The 16,968-nt window shown below is 40.2% G+C and overlaps 1 protein-coding gene across 5 annotated transcripts in view; it reads right to left on the minus strand.

Annotated features, from left to right (window-relative positions):
* Nucleotides 1-16,968, minus strand: part of AASS (aminoadipate-semialdehyde synthase) — a 79,158-nt gene that overhangs the window by 41,099 nt on the left and 21,091 nt on the right. For all 5 annotated transcript variants that reach the window (XM_055590795.1, XM_055590796.1, XM_055590792.1 and 2 more), the window contains 5 exons: nucleotides 15,818-15,966; nucleotides 12,349-12,471; nucleotides 11,851-11,962; nucleotides 2,227-2,286; nucleotides 1,969-2,036 (listed from right to left, as the gene is read on the minus strand). In XM_055590795.1, coding sequence (XP_055446770.1) covers nucleotides 1,969-2,036; nucleotides 2,227-2,286; nucleotides 11,851-11,962; nucleotides 12,349-12,471; nucleotides 15,818-15,966 — 512 coding nt within the window. The remainder of the gene's footprint in view (nucleotides 1-1,968; nucleotides 2,037-2,226; nucleotides 2,287-11,850; nucleotides 11,963-12,348; nucleotides 12,472-15,817; nucleotides 15,967-16,968) is intronic.

Below are 16,968 nucleotides of genomic sequence, written 5' to 3' on the forward strand. Positions count from 1 at the left end.
TCTTTATAAGCCCACTATTGCTCATTGCATTCTGTCTTAAAGATACTCATTAAAAGTCTTCTGAATCAAATTCCCAGATATCAATACAAAACCGTGGAAATGGTTTGGTGCCAGAGACTTAAGCAGAAGGCTCTGTTGCTGGAATCTTTTAGGCTAGGATGTCTCTCAAGCTTTAACCTTAATTTTATTTCACTTAATTTCATTAATTATAAGTAAATAAAAATAAATGTAAATATAAAATTCTCCCACCCCTCTTCACCCCCAACACTCCTATCACTGATGATGGGAGCTTTCATTTAACTTCCACCTCTATCCCATTTCACCTCCCAGAAGGAAGCACTATTATTGGCTATTATAGATCCTTTCTAATAACACCTTCTGTAGTTTGGGTATATGAAACACATTATTTTGATCTCTAAAAAGAAAATGTTCAAAATACATTTTAAAAAACATATTTCTAGATATTAATATTATCTGCCCCATCAGCAACCCCAACTGGTTAATAATTACTGTGCTAAATAAAGGGGCTTCCCTGGTGGCTCAGATGGTAAAAGAATTGCCTGCAATGTGGGAGACCTGGGTCAGGAAGATCCCTTGGAGGAGTGCATGGCAACCCATTCTGGCATTCTTGCTTGGAGAATCCCCATGAATAGAGAAGCCTGGCAAGGTACAGTCCATGGGGTTGTAAAGAATTGGACACAACTGAGCGACTAAGCACAGGACAAGGAATAAAGAGAACAAAACAATAAGGCAGGAATTCAAGGAAACTCTAATTTCCTTCCAAAATGCAATCTTCATTTTCAATCTCTTGGCACAAGATTCTACCTGGGAAGGAAGGCAGGAAGTCCTAGCAGTCACACCTGCTGCTACATGGAATATGGTGTATAAAGTGGGACTAGTCATGTTAGACATGTCATTGAGATTAGTCATGTAAGAAAGAGATCATCAGAATGAAAATCCAAAGATAAAACTATGAAAAACAAATATATGAAGTTTCCCCCAGAAGACACTCACCTATGGAGTTCTATAAACCAATTGCTTTTTCATTAAAAAAAAAAAATTATATACCCCTGGTTTCACGCCAGAATATTTCACTAACACACAAAAGTAAGTATAAGCTAACAAACACACATGGAAAAGGCATAACAATAATACTTGATCTTTTATTTACTTCTTATAGGTGGAATAACAGAGAGAAGATCAGGCAGTTTGTTTCTAATTTTCCCACTCTGGCTTCTCCTGAGAATTCAATGCATGGGTCATTTTGTTAAATGTGAATAGACCAATAGAGCAGGTATAAACACAGACCAAGTACAACCAGCTGGAGACCAGAACATTCCAATGTCGATGTTTATGTTTCCAATTTTGAGTAGTAACGCCAATTATGGAAACCAAGGCCTGAGCTAAGTATCTTCCTAAGAGAACTGTTCTCTCCAGTGGATTTGTCTCATTACTTTTTGACACTTTCCTCCTAATAAGAACCCCAGGGAAAACTGACCTCTCACCATTTTCTTTTTTCAGTACTTTTCTTAATTGCTAACCAAGAGTCCAGTTTGCTAAATATTATCCTAAGCAAAAGAGAATCCAAATCCTCAACTAGAAATCAATCTGAATGTGCCAAGGAAAGGGTTAGCTTGCTCATTTTCCTTTGAGAGAATAGTTGAGACATTACAATATGCAAAATGCTAGAGAAAGAACAGGGACTGAGCTTTTGAAGTTTTGCTTACCTACACACAAGTCTACATGGATATTAGAAAGCCAAAATGATGCTACAATACTGTTCAAAGGAAAATAATTCACATTGGTTTCAGCCAGTCACTTCATTTGAAATTCCTAATATTTACAGACATTAAAAAAAAATACATATTGCATAATCCTAGCATCAAGAACTCATATGGAAGCATTTAAAAAATACTCATGAGATCCAAGAATAAATGTATTAAACAAGAAGTTGTAAATGATGCTTACCTGTTCTCTCGGAGTTTCTGGATATATTTATACTTGTTAGACAGCATGCCGTTAGATGCAATCACTGCCTGAATATATATGATACAAGACAATTCTTTAGTCAGCACATTTAGTCCCACAATCATGGGCTCATGACTAACAGAGAAAAGAGAGAGTGACAGAGATGGAGAAAGACAGACAGGGAGGGAAAGAGGAAAAGGGATCAAGGAAAGTGTGGAAAAAATACATTCATGAAAAGAAATACTTTTCATAACTTACATCTCGCACCACAGGAGAAAAATTCTGACTTTCAAGAGGCTGTGTCGCATCTGATAGTATCTGAAAAGGAAATGAAATTGGAAAAAGATAAATGATGTTGCAAAGAAGGCGTCTTGCAATTTTATCTATATTAAAATATTAGTCAAAGGAAAAAAATGTTTAGAAAAGTTTTTTGAAAATCACTGAATTGTATAATTAATTGGCAAAAGGAGTCTTCTGCAAGCAATGAATTCTGCCCCCCAAAACATGTTTATTCAGTACAATTTCCAATTCCAAAACCTTAATCACATTTGCTTACTGGAAACACAAAAAACTTAGACTTCCCCACCAGTTAGATGTGTCATATTGAGTTTATGTTGTTTAGTCGCTCAGTCATGTCCAACTCTTTGCTACTCTTTGAACTGTAACCTGCCAGGCTCCTCTGTCCGTGGGAGTTTTCAGGCAAGAATACTGGAGTGGGTTGCCATTTCATTCTCCAGGGAATCTTCCTGACCTAGAGATCAAACCCTCATCTCCTGTGTCTCCTGCATTGCAGGTAGATTCTTTAACCCCTGAGACACCAGGGAAGCCTGTGTCAAGTTGAGCATGCTGGCAAATATCACCACAAGCTTTATCACCACAGTCCTCACTCTGAGGACCTCCATCCCATCCCAAAGGTTCAGCCTGTTCTATTAGCAATAGAAAATGGGGTATGCTACCATTGGGAGTCTCCCTCAGGTCAGCAATGGTTCCATATATAGACACATCAGCATTTCAGAAGTGTCAAGGAAAATGACTTGACCCAGTAGACTCAAAAAATCCTTCATACCCTGCCCATTATCTCACAAGCATGAGTCGATGGCCAGCAACAAAAGCCACACCTCATACTGACACCCCAGCATTCCAGTCCTTCGCATTTCCTCCAAGGCATCTAACTTTTGAATAGATGCCAAGGGGTAAAGATCTGATAAGTATGACTGCTTCTAAGGGGTGGGGCCTTAAGGCCAATGAGATAATCAAGACCCTACAGTACTCACCTAACTAAGAAAGTGTTAAATGTACCTACCGGATGCTGGCAGAACAGTATTTATTTACTGTATTAAATGAAATACAAAACTACTTTCATGTATCTAAAACATCAGATACCTAGGCTCACTATTCCTGGGAAAACAGCATTTAAAAAAAAAAAAAAAAAAAAGACAGGTATACATATTTATAAGCCAGGCATTCTTAGGGGAATCAATGAAACTGACACTTGGGGTCTTCCCACTGCCTCTTTCTCCCAGCTACCTTTAGAGTATTTCCTTCTCAAGCTGACTCCTCCACCTACCAACCCTGTCAACGAGGCAAGAGCCATTTATAGATAATAAAATGAGTTCATATCTCACTCAGTATATGGTTAAATCACTCAACTCCTATGTATCTTTTTACTCTCTCTCTCTGCTCTTCATCTCTAATACTATAGCCTTATGTAGGCCTTACTGGGACCATGGGAACTACCTCCCACATCTCTTCCCTCCATTTATCTCCAATCTGAAAAACAAATCTGATTGTTTGTATTTAAACAGGCTCCTGTGCTTGTTTAAAATAATTCAGTAGATCTCCATTGCCTTCGAGTTAGTCTCAAGCTCCCTCTATAGTCTGGCTCTGCCTCTCCTGCCTCAACCCCCGCATTGGCCTCACACCCAACACTCCAATCATGTGAACAGCCTGGAGCTGGGTATCCACATCACGTCCTCACCTGCCTCTTGGCCACACCATGTAGCCAACTCACACGTTACTCTGCTGCTTCCAACTCCTTCGCTTTGTTCTCCGAGATGCAGCTGAAGAACTGCCTTCTCTGTGAAGAGAAGCCTTTATCAAAGTGAAAGTCACTCAGTTGTGTCCACCTCTTTGCAACCCAATGGACAATACAGTCCATGGAATTCTCCAGCCCAGAATACTGGAGTGGGTAGCCTTTCCCTTCTCCAGGGGAATTCCCAGCCTAGGGATTGAACCCAGGTCTCCCACATTACAGGCGGATTTTTTACCAGTTGAGCCACAAGGGAAGCTTATCAAAACCTGCCCCCTAACAGACCTGGAAAGTAGGAACTGCACTTGGCATCTTGCTATAAGGCTACTAATTGTAAGATGGCAAATATTCAATAAATATATTAGTGGATACATGCAGTCTTTATTGAAAATTCAGAGCATTTTTTCCCCAAGAAACTAATAATTGTCACAAGTCCACCTACAGAGAGACAAATATCAAACAAAGACAAAAGGTTGCTTGGGGACTTCCCTGGTCGTCCAGTGGCTAAGACTCCCCCTCTCCCAATGCAGGGGGCCTGGATTCGATCCCTGCTCAGGGAACTAGATCCCACATGCCGTAACTAACAGTTCACCTGCCACAACTAAAGATCCTGCATGCCGCAACAAAGATCAAGATCCTTTGTGTCATAACTAAGACCTGAGACAGCCAAATAAATAAAATTAAAAAAAAAAAAAAAAAGGCTACTAAATTACTGCATTTAACTGTTTCCCTTGCTAGAATTCATCCAATACAAAACTGCAAGCACAGCCTCCTGAAGCATATGGTAGGTATTGTCACTTTCACATACAACACTTTTGAGGCTCATCACTCTTTTCTAAATTAATTTCAAGCTATTTTCCCAGTGTTAAGACCCCTTTTAACATGGAACCAATATATTTACCTTAATTCCATCTGATCTGACAGTACACAGAAACCTTATGTTAAATTAGCTCCCACCTTTGCTCCCCCATCTACATCACACAGTATGCCTCCTACTTCCACTTTCCCGACTTCCTCAACTGGACAGATCCTCTCCCTCCACAATGTCATTAGCATCTTCCTGTGACTATCACATTCCATCTTTCAGTAGAATTGCACACGTGTTTTATGCCCTTCTTGGACCTCATGCATCTATAGATCAGCAGCTGTGTTTAAATTCTCTTCATTTAGATGTCTGCCTTGTTCCAATAGACAATAAATATCTACTGAATTCAACTGAAACAAAACTTCCATATTGGTTCAAAAGGATATCCTATGCCCTGGAATGCTATAGGGTCTGTCACGTCAAAAAAGAAAATCAGGGGGAAACAGGACAGTGCATATACAGCTATATCTTGTTTTATTGTGGTTCAACTTACTGTCATTTACAGGTATTGATTTTTTTCTTCATTGAAGATTTGTGGCAACTTTGTATTGAGCAAGTCTATTGGTGCCCTTTTTCCAACAGATTTGTTCACTCTGTGTCTCTGTCTCACATTTTGGTAATTCTCACAATATTTCAAAATCATTATTTTTACTTTTGTTATGCTGATGTGTGATCAGTAATCTTTGACATTACTATTGCCAAAAAGATTATGACTCACTGAAGGCTCAGATGATGGTTAACATATTTTAGCAATATTCTTTTTCTTTTTTAAAATTGAACTATAGTTGATACGGGCTTCCCTGGTGGCTCAGTGGTAAAGAATCTGCCTGAAATGCAGGAGATGCATGTTCGATCCCAGGGTCTGGAAGATCTCTTGGAGGAGGGCATGGCAACCCACTTCAGTATTCTTACCTGGAGAATTCCATGGACAGAAAAGCCTGATGGGCTACAGTCCATGGGGTCACAAAGAATTGGATACAACTGAAGCAACTTAATTGGAGAAGGCACTGGCAACCCACTCCAGTACTCTTGCCTGGAAACTCCCATGGACAGAGGAGCCTAGTGGGCTGCAGTCCACGGAGGAGCCTGGTGGGCTGCAGTCCATGGGGTCGCTAAGAGTCAGACACAACTGAGTGACTTCACTTTCACTTTTCACTTTCATGCATTGGAGAAGGAAATGGCAACCCACTCCAGTGTTCTTGCCTGGAGAATCCCAGGGACGGGGGAGCCTGGTAGGCTGCCGTCTATGGGGTCGCACAGAGTCGGACACAACTGACGTGACTTAGCAGTAGCAGCAGCAGCAGAAGCAACTTAATACACACACATAGTTGATATATAATACTGTATTTCTTAATTAAGGTATGTATGTCATCTTTAGACCTATGGTTATTGTACACTTAACAGACTATAGTATAGTTTAAACATAACATATATGCACTGGGAAACCAAAAAATTTGTGTTACTCATTTTATTGTGATATTCATTTTATTGCAGTGGCCTGAAACTAAACCCCAGATATATCCAAGGTACTTTAAATATAGCTTCATACTGTTATCAAAAGAACATAGATAATATACTTAATTTTTTAGTGTCAAGCAGGTACACATATTATCAAGACTACACAGAGATAGTCATCAGTTTTCACATATGTCCAGTGCTGAGACTGATGCCTCCAAGACAATCCCACCACCCTGTTTGGAAGACCAATCTTCCAGAAAAAGAAATGGCCACCCACTCCAGCATTCTTGCCTGGAGAATCCCATGGACAGAGTAGCCTGGCAGGCTACAGTCCATGGGGTTGCAAAGAGTCGGACACGACTGAAGCAACTTGGCAGCAGGGACATATAAAAGGAAGAAGGTGTTAAAATTTAGAGAAGTTGGCTGTGTCAACAAATCTAAGCACTTTTCTTAGATGTAGCTGCCAATGTGGAAGCAGTGGCTGGGATGCTAAGCAGAGAGAAACTGAGAAGAGCTTGTGGCTGACCACAGGGTAAAAAAAAAACACTGGAGTTTAAGTTCAGCTGAAGGGGATCCTAATAAAGGCCAGATTTCCATTTGGGATCCTGAAGATTATATTCTAAATAAAGGGTCAACTGAAAAATGTAGTTCTCCAAAGGACCAAGACTCAGCTTTGGAATCACTTCCATTCTTAACTAAACGGAGGTGATTTTCTCCTAGCCTCCTTGCCAGAAACAAAGAAAATCTTCTCTGTGACACACACACCACCATCCAGAGCCTATTCAATAAAAAATAAACAGGCATATTAAATAATAAGAATGGACTAAAAACCAAGAAAAAGTAAAACAAAGAACATTAAACAGACCCAAGAAGTTCATTGGAAGTATCAGAAGTGTTTTTAAACTCTGATTCATATGTTCATAAAATAAAATTTTCCCATAAAAGGCACAGCTAATCCAGTTATAAGTCAAGACACTAGGTCCCTTTAGGAAGGAGAGTCGGGATAGTGCTGGGAGAGGCACAGGGGATTTCTGGGATGTTAACCTTGTTCTCAGAGAAGGCGATGACACCCCACTCCAGTACTCTTGCCTGGAAAATCCCATGGACGGAGGAGCCTGGTGGGCTGCCGTCTATGGGGTCGCACAGAGTCGGACACGACTGAAGGACTTAGCAGCAACCTTGTTCTAGTTTTCACCTTGTAGCATTCACCTGCATGTCTTTGTGATCATTTATCATGCTATATACTTAAGTATCACTTATCTGTGACCCTTTAATATTGTATACTATCATATAATGTAAAAAAATTGTATTTGTTCTTTAATAAAATTTTTTTTTTATTTAAGGACTTCCCCGGTGGTCCAGTGGCTAAGACTCCATGCTCCCAATGAAAAGGGTCTGAGTTTGATCCCTAGTCAGGAAACTAGCATAGAACATGCTGTGGGTGCAGCCAAAACAAAAAAAAAGAAAATTTCATTCAAATTTACTTAGCCCTCATCAGTTACATGGGCTAACTCTCAAACACACTTTACTAAGAATTTCATTGAATTGGCTTGTTTTTCTCCTAACATCTGTATGAGATCAACTGTACTCAATGAAAGGCAATTTTGACTAAGGACAATGAAAAACTGTGGTCTAAGGTCCAAGAAAAATAAACTTGTAATTGAAATTTTTAAGCATGATCATTTGTGAATTGAAAATGGCTAGTAGCAACTTCTTAGACGGTAAATGGTGTCAGAACAGCCAAACAAAATGACATTTCAAGAAATAACAGTCAAATCCTTTCATAAAGGCAAATTAGTATGCAACATTTTCCATAATTTGGCCTTAAAGGCTAAGCATTGCACAACAATGCATACCGGAAGGATTCGAAAAAATGAATTAAAGTCAAAAGCTAAGGCTTGCCTGGTGGCTTAGTGGTAGAGAAACCGTCTGCCAATACAAAAGACATGGGTTCAATCACTGGTCTGGGAAGATCCCACATGCCGTGGAGCAACTGAGCCCATGCACCACGGTTATTGAGCCTGTGCTCTAGAGCCAGGGAACAGCAACTATTGAACCCATGTGCCCTCAAACGCATGCTCCACGAGAGAAGCCACAGCAATAAGAAGCCTTCACACTGCAATGAAGAGGAGCCCCTGCTCGCTGCAACTAGAGAAAAGCCCTCACAGCAACCAAGACCCAGCACAGCAAAAAATAAATAAAATTATATTTTTTAAAAAAGGAAAGAAAGCCAAAGGCTCAGCAACAGCTCTTCTAGCTACTCCAAGACTCTGCTGGAGTCAAGTTGATCTAATCAATGCATTATGACTGACGGGTTCTATTTCAGGTAGGGACGAAGTGCTAACTATCCCTTCTATACAGCACAGCTATAAACTCTGGACAAAATACAAGCAAAACTAACTACATGACAGTTTCAGAGAATGAAGAAGAGCAGGCAGTTTAGGGAGAATGTCAAAACTCAGAAGAAATAATCAGTGCTGAAATTGAGCGTGCGGTCCTTTTGGGTATTGCCCTGAGGAGGGGCCGTGTGCTGTGAGGAAGTAGAATCAGGCAGCAAGCTCACTGACTTTCTGATCTAAGGGAACAGGAACGAAACCCTGGGCACCACAGCCTGCTCTAGAGTGTGAGCGGCAAATGCCAGAAATGACAGACTCAGATAAAAGTGAAGCCCAGCTTCCATGTCAGCTCTGGGCCGAGTCTGGAAGGACTGAGCATGTGCAGGTCAGACGACAAGCAGCCCAGAAAGGATGAAAAAGCTGAACTTTTACTTGAGATACCTGTCTCAGGTGAGACAGAGTTTTCAGTTTAAGTCTAGCCTCATTAATTGTCTGCTTAAAAAAAAAAAAGCCAAATAAACCAAACAAAATCAACACTTTACAGAGAAATGTAACAATCTGGAATTTCCACAGCATGAGTCTTCACTGTATCCACAATGTACTTCAAAATTATTCAGCTTAAGAAAATCAGAAAACTATGACCCGACTCATTCTCAGGGGAAAAGACAATCACTATATTTCAAGCTGAAGTTTACCCAGAATTTTGGAAATAACAGGTAGACCGTGGAGTGGCTTTTACAACTCTGCTCTATGTGATAAGGAAAACTACACTCAAGATAAATCAAAAGAAATTCTCAGGAGAAAAAAAAAAAGAAATTTTAGAACTGCAAAAAAGAAAATCTGAAACAAAAAACTCATGTAAAGGGCTAACAAAAGTTATTGATTCTTCAGGGAAATGATCCCAGAGGGAAATGAATGAGCATCCCTGCAAATAGTAAACATCTGGGTAAATTACTTTTAAAATATATATGTGCCTTTCAGCCACTTAGACATTTACGTTACAGAATGTTAGAACTGGAGGGACCATTAAGATTATGTATTATCAGGACTTCCCTAGTGGTCCAGTGGTTAAGAATCCGCCTGCCAATGAGGAAGACGGGGGTTTAATCCCTGGTTAGGGAAGATCCCACATGCCACAGAGCAGCTAAGCGCAAGCGCCACACCGAGAGAAGCCCACATGCCCTGGATCCTGTGCTCTGCAACGAGAGGAGCCACTGTAGTGACAAACCTGAGCACCCAACTAGAGAGTAGCCCCGCTCACTACAGCCAGAGAAAGCCGGCCCGCAGCGACAAAGAGCCAAAAAGTAAAAATAATAACGGCAAATACATTTTTAAAATATTTTTAACGATTAAATATCATTTTATAGGTAAAATATCCGAGGTGCAGAAAGCAAGTGAGTGCTTGACTCAAGGCCATAAAACAAGTTGACGTCTCCAGTAAAATTTGACATTTGTACTATCCTTTCTCAAGCTACTTTAACTCCTCAGAGTCAATTCCAGACACATCACAAGTCCAGCACCAGATGCGTCAGCAGCCCTTCTCAGCCTTCACTTCTTCGTGTGCCTCAGTTTTCTAATCAGTAAAATAGGTTGATAATGGTACCTACCTGAGAGGGTGATCATGAGTATTTAAAAATTAAAATATATAAAGTAATTTGGGGACATCCCTGGTGGCCCAGTGGTTAAGAGTCCACCTTGCAATACAGGGGATGTGGGTTCGATCCTTAGTTGGGGAACTACGATCTCACATGCCACACAGCAACTAGGCCCTTGAGCTGCAGCTAGACAGCTCGTATGCTGCAAGTGCTGAGCCTGGGCGCTCCAGAGCTGAGTGCCGCAACCAGAGGGCTGGTGCACTGCAACAAAGGATTCCCTTGATGCACCCAAGACCCGATGCAGCCAAATAAACAATCTGAACACTGTCTAGAACATAGTAAGTGCTGTACAATATTGTTTCCAACCATAATAATGCCTGCTACCTGCATTTTCTAAAGCCTGTTATATCTCCCTGCTGACATATTCCAGGAGGAAAAATAAAGGGTCAAAATAGAATAGTAAGTGAAAGAAGATAGACTGGAAGCTGCACGTATTCAGGCCACATTACCTATTGCCCCATCTTAGTTTGAGAGCTCCTGGGTGAAACTATGGATGAAAAGCACAAGAGCCACTCTTCAGACCTTTGGAACCTTGCCAGAGGCAGACAACCATCAGCAACAGAAATAAAGCATGATGGGTGTGAATGTTTAGGATAAATAATGAAACAAGAAAGCCTTTTTCTGACAGAGAAAGTGGAATTTAGATAACACAATACTGGGACTTCCTGGTAGTCCCATGACTAAGACTCTGCTCCCAAAGCAGGGGCCAGGATTCGATCCCTGCTCAGAGAACTAGATCCCACATGCCTGCAGCTAAAGATCCTGCATGCCACAACTAAGACCCGGCAGAGCCCAATAAATAAATAATAAAGGTAAATTATTTTTAAAAAAATAGATAAACCCAGTATTTCAACAATCACTGATCACAGTGAATAATACATGACTAGAACATAGGCTGTCATTTAACTAAGCATTACTGATTAAACTCCAACAAAATATTCCATTTCTGATTTTTCAAATCCATGGTGCAGTGGTAAAGAATCCTCCTGCCAGTGCAGGAGATACAGGAGACATGGCTTCAATCCCTGGGTCAGGAAGATCTTCTGGAGCAGGAAATGGCAACCCACCCCATTATTCTTGCCAGGAAAATCCCATGGACAGAAGACTCTGGTGGGCTACAATCCATAGGGTCAAAAAGAGTCAGACACAACTGAATGACTGAACGCACACATACACACACACACACATCCAGTCACAGTACAGTAAGAACGCCCTAGTATGAACTGATCTAGAAAGCAGAAGAAAAGTGGAAATAAAGTAAACCTCATCTCCAATGTCAGGAACATTCTTAATAAAGTATGCATAATGAGAGGCAAATGCAATTGTAATGAAGCATGATGGCAGTTACATAATAACATTTCCCATGAAACAAGTAAGAAGAATGGGTGAAATAAGAGTGTCAGTAAGTGCTTTGGGGAAGGGCTGGCATTTCATTTTACAACAGATTTCTTAGGTACAGAAGACCAGAATGCTCATAAGATCACTCCAAAGTTCTACTTAAAGCCACAGAGATGTTGCTGATGCTACCAGTCCACTTACCATTTCTTCAACATAAGGGTAAAGCATGTCTCCAAAGTATTCTGTAGATTCAATTGGAAGCTGTGCTGGCAAATTGTCAATGGAACACATCAGAATCCCAGAGCCTTCCACACTAGGAGAAGCAACATGTTTCATTCAGATGGACAAAATTTATGTGTAAGTTCTAACTTTTCCAGATGTCTGCTCTATTATATATTTGTAATTTTGTGCCATGGTATATAAGAAAATAAACAAGCCTTTTCAAATAAAACCTTTCCCTTCTTCAGCAACCCATTTTGAAATGCAGTACATACATACATGTGTGTGCATTTAAGTGCTCAAATTTGTATGTGGTTTTTCCACCAAGTTTTTAAATATATTTGAGCATATCTCTGGAAACTTGCATTGTTGTTGTTGTGCTCAGTCACTCAGTGTGGGTATTTTAGAGTAGCATATCAAAGGAAGTAAATGATATATTGTTATGTATCTCTCCCCATCTAACCGCTTTAGCAAACTCACCTGTCATGAATAATATGCTGATCTGCATCATACATGCAAAAGGGACGCTCTATGGTCGTACACTCAGTCATAAACTCAATGGATCCTCCTGTGTCCGCTGAAATGTCACATATTGCCACAAGTCTGTAAATAACATCAATACTTAGATGAGAGCATGGATCTCTGGAGTTTCCAACAGAATTAAAAATGAATAAAAATGAAAAGTGTTTAGAAATTTTTTAAAGTAGACGGCAAATATTTCTTAGGCTCTTAGCTCTTTTTCCTATGGCTCATTGTTCAGGAAACAGGTCTTCTGGGGTACAGAGAATCTTCCTGATAGGAGTTTTAGTCACCACAAGCAAAAAGAAAAAGAGGAAGACAGGAAACGAAAAGAGATGAAACAAAAAGGAAAAGTCCCTTCCCCATAAACACTGCTATATATAAAATAGATAACTAGTAAGGACTTATTGTACCATGGGAACTCTACTTATTACTCTGTAATGGCCTACAGGGAAAAGAACCTAAAAATGAGTGGATATAGATATATGTGGGCTTCCCTGGTGGCTCAGCAACAGAGAACCTGCCTGCAATGCAGAAGCCACAGGAGACGTGGGTCCAATCCCTGGGTCAGGAAGATCCCCTAGAGGAGGGCATGGCAGCCCACTCCAGTATTCTTGCCTGAAGAATCCCATGGACAGAGGAGCCTGGTGGGCTATAGTCCAGAGTCACAGAGTTGGACAGGACTGAAGTGACTTAGCACGTATGCACACATATGTATTGTATAACTGGTTCACTTGCTGTACACCTGATGCTAACACAACGTTGTAAATCAGCTATGCTTAGTCACTCAGTCACATCCGACTCTCTGCAACCCCATGGACTGTAGCCTGCCAGGCTCCTCTGTCCATGCAATTTTTTTTTCCAGACAAGAATACTGGAGTGGGCTGCCATTTCTTCCTCCAGGGGATTTTCTCGACCCAGGGATAGAACCCATGTCTCCTGTATCCTGCATTGCAGGCGGATCAACTATACTCAATAAAAAGATTTTTTTAAAAAAGCTTTCCTAGAGAAATCACTGACAACAGCCTAAAGCTGAACTACTTAGTTAACTTTAAACAACTTAGATTTTTCAATTGCACTACCTCCACCCTGCTTAGTACTGTATAATTTTACATGTTAATACATGGAAATCTCTGAAATTATGAACAAAAGTTTCAGCCCAGGATTAGAAATCCTTTAGAGGTTGACCACAATTTTCCTGCCCAGTCTCTAGTTTCCAACTGCCCATATAAACCCTATCCTAGGGCTAGACTATCCCACTCACTGTCTTAAATTGTGCTTTGGTGTTTCCATATTTATCAAACACCAACCCTGTGACTTGAAATCCTTGTTCTTACTCCTCTCTAAAGACTTTGCCAAGCCCACACCCCCTCCCACTTTCTTCTAAACTCCTCTGATGTTGATTGCTCCCAGCATTACCGTGGCATTTACCTGATGCCAGCTACATGCGTGAGGGTAACAGTCATATATTTTCTTTATCACTCAGCTTAGCACAGTGCCAGGAAGACCAGGTGCTCCACAAATATGTATGGATTACTTAATTTATTCAACATTAGTTATTATTTGAATGAAATTTGTACTTCAAACAACATACTGGATATCTGTGGTCAAGATAAATAGGGCCCTTATCCTTAAGGAGATTAAGTTCTAGTAAGGCAGGAAAAATCATAAATACAAGAAAATTTAAAATCATAAGCAAAAGAATTCCAGGGGAAAAAACAGTAGCAAACTGAGGAGAGATGGGAATGGGGAAGCAAGTACAGACCTCTCTGAGGAGTTTAATTTTGAGCTACATGTGGATTCATAGAAGTTAAGAGAACAGAATTTCAAGAAGGAGGGAAGGAAATAGACTCATAGACACAGAAAACAAATTTAGGGTTACCAATGGGCACAGCAGGTGAGGGAGGGATAAATTAGGAGTTTGGGATTAACAGATACACACTACTATATATAGAATAGATTTTTTAAAAAGGACCTACTGTATAGCACAGGGAACTATATTTAGTATCTTATTATAACCTATAATGGAAAAGATTCTGAAATAGAATATATATATATATATATACATATATATATATATATATATATATATATATATATATAACTGAATTACTGTGCTTACACCTGAAACTAACATGGCATTGTAAATCAACTATGCTTCAATAAAAAATAAACTGGCTGCCTAGGGCAAAAAGAAAGAAAGAAAGAAAAAGAAACCTTGTTATATCAGTTCTCCCTAACATGTTATCACAGAGTCCAGTGATCACTTAACACAGAAAACTAAATACAGATCACTTAAGTCCAGAACACTTCTTCTAACTTTGGGGATGTTGCTTTATACATACGTATAACTGAATTACTTTGCTGTACACTTGAAACTAACAACATTGTAAATCATTATACTTAAATTTTAAAAAAAAGAGACAGAGAGAGAGAAGGTTAACTGTCAAATATTGCCAGGATATTAAGTAACGTGGAAGAAGCACAAGCTGGAATCAAGATTGCCAGGAGAAATATCAATAACCTAAGATATGCAGATGACACCACCCTTATGGCAGAAAGTGAAGAGGAACTAAAAAGCCTCTTGATGAAAGGGAAAGAGGAGACTGAAAAAGTTGGCTTAAAGCTCAACATTCAGAAAACTAAGATCATGGCATCCAGTCCCATCACTTCATGGCAAATAGATGGGGAAACAGTGGAAACAGTGGCAGACTTTATTTTTGGGGGGCTCCAAAATCACTGCAGATGGTGATTGCAGCCATGAAATTAAAAGACGCTTGCTGCTTGGAAGGAAAGTTATGACCAACCTAGATAGCATATTCAAAAGCAGAGACATTACTTTGTCAACAAAGGTCCGTCTAGTCAAGGCTATGGTTTTCCCAGTAGTCATGTATGGATGTGAGAGTTGAACTGTGAATAAAGCTGAGCGCGGAAGAATTGATGCTTTTGAACTGTGGTGTTGGAGAAGACTCTTGAGAGTCCCTTGGACTACAAGGAGATCCAACCAGTCCATTCTAAAGGAGATCAGTCCTGGGTATTCATTGGAAGGACTGATGCTAAAGCTGAAACTCCAGTACTTTGGCCACCTCATGCGAAGAGTTGACTCATTGGAAAAGACTCTGATGCTGGGAGGGATTGGGGGCAGGAGGAGAAGGGGGGACGACAGAGGATGAGATGGCTGGATGGCATCACCAACTCGATGGACATGGTTTTGGGTGAACTCCGGGAGTTGGTGATGGACAGGGAGGCCTGGTGTGCTGCAATTCATGGGGGTCGCAAAGAGTCTGACACGACTGAGCGACTGAACTGAACTGAACTGAAGGCAGATAACCAGTTACTAACAGTCAAGTCCTGTGCTATTTGGATCCCTGTGTGATACCCTCCCAGCGGGCCTGCTGCTGAACACTGCTGTCATTGCTGAAGTCCTTACTTGTGTGGCAATGCAGGGCAGCCTTCAACACCAGCAACTGGGGACTTGCCTGGAGCCAGGAGACTCTGAGCATCTTGGCGGGTGAGTAGACGAGGGGTGTTCTGTTCCCAGTAGATCCCGTTAATTAAACAAGTTGTATAGGGTGCAATCTGGAAAGGAAATTCCAAGTTCAACAAGATAGGAAATAGCCCTTTTCGGTGCAGCGTGTTGAAAGAGAACTATCAGTAAAATTCATGAGAAACAACATTACCTCTAACTGACTTTGTTATTTGTGAAGTCAGTGGCTACATTTTGAAGCAAAGGCAATAAATATCCACCCAGATTTTGGTGGAGAACTACCTCATAGAAAAACATATGAACATAAATATAATCAATATCAGTGTTCTACAATATACTGCATAGCCGATAAAAGAGAAATAGAAATTTAAGCAACCAAGAGTTCTATTTCCAGCTCAGCCTCTAGTAGAGTATGATCTAAAGCATTCTACCTCAACTTCCCTGGGTTCTGTTTTCCTTACCTGCCAGATGGGGATAATACGTACCCCATTCCTCAATGGAATGCTGTGAAGATTAAATCAGATAACATCTGTAAGCTCCATGGACAAATGTGCTACATGCATGCATACATGATAACTAGGTCATTATAAGTTTTAGGATGCATCCAATCACCAATACTTCTGTGATTGGGGAAAAGAGAAGGGACGGAAATTTACTAGGTTCAAAATTTTTCAATTTGAAACTAGTTTTTATAATTCCTGTTTCTCAAGCATCTCAAGCATTCTCAAGGTGAAGGTAAAGGTCCTTCTTCTATAACATGCTCTACATGTTATAACACTGAATTTCATACCAAAATCTATAAATGCTATATTTGTTCACACATTTAAAATTATTTAAAACCTGCCTTTCCACAAGAGGTGCATGCATTTTTGTTGGCTGATTTTGAGGAGGACGAATGCATAACCAATGACTACAGAGCACACATATATTATCCCTTTTACAAGATGAGACCATTGTGTCCCCAGCAGAAGGATGTGAATTGGAAGTAGCTTTTATACAGTGGAGACCATACTATTTCACGCTGGTTCCCTGTAATCAAAATGTATTTCAAGATGGCTGGCAGAGATTATGATTGCAACTTGTGGTCATAGAAA

Source organism: Bubalus kerabau, chromosome 8, assembly GCF_029407905.1.
Source record: "Bubalus kerabau isolate K-KA32 ecotype Philippines breed swamp buffalo chromosome 8, PCC_UOA_SB_1v2, whole genome shotgun sequence".
NCBI lineage: Eukaryota > Metazoa > Chordata > Mammalia > Artiodactyla > Bovidae > Bubalus > Bubalus kerabau.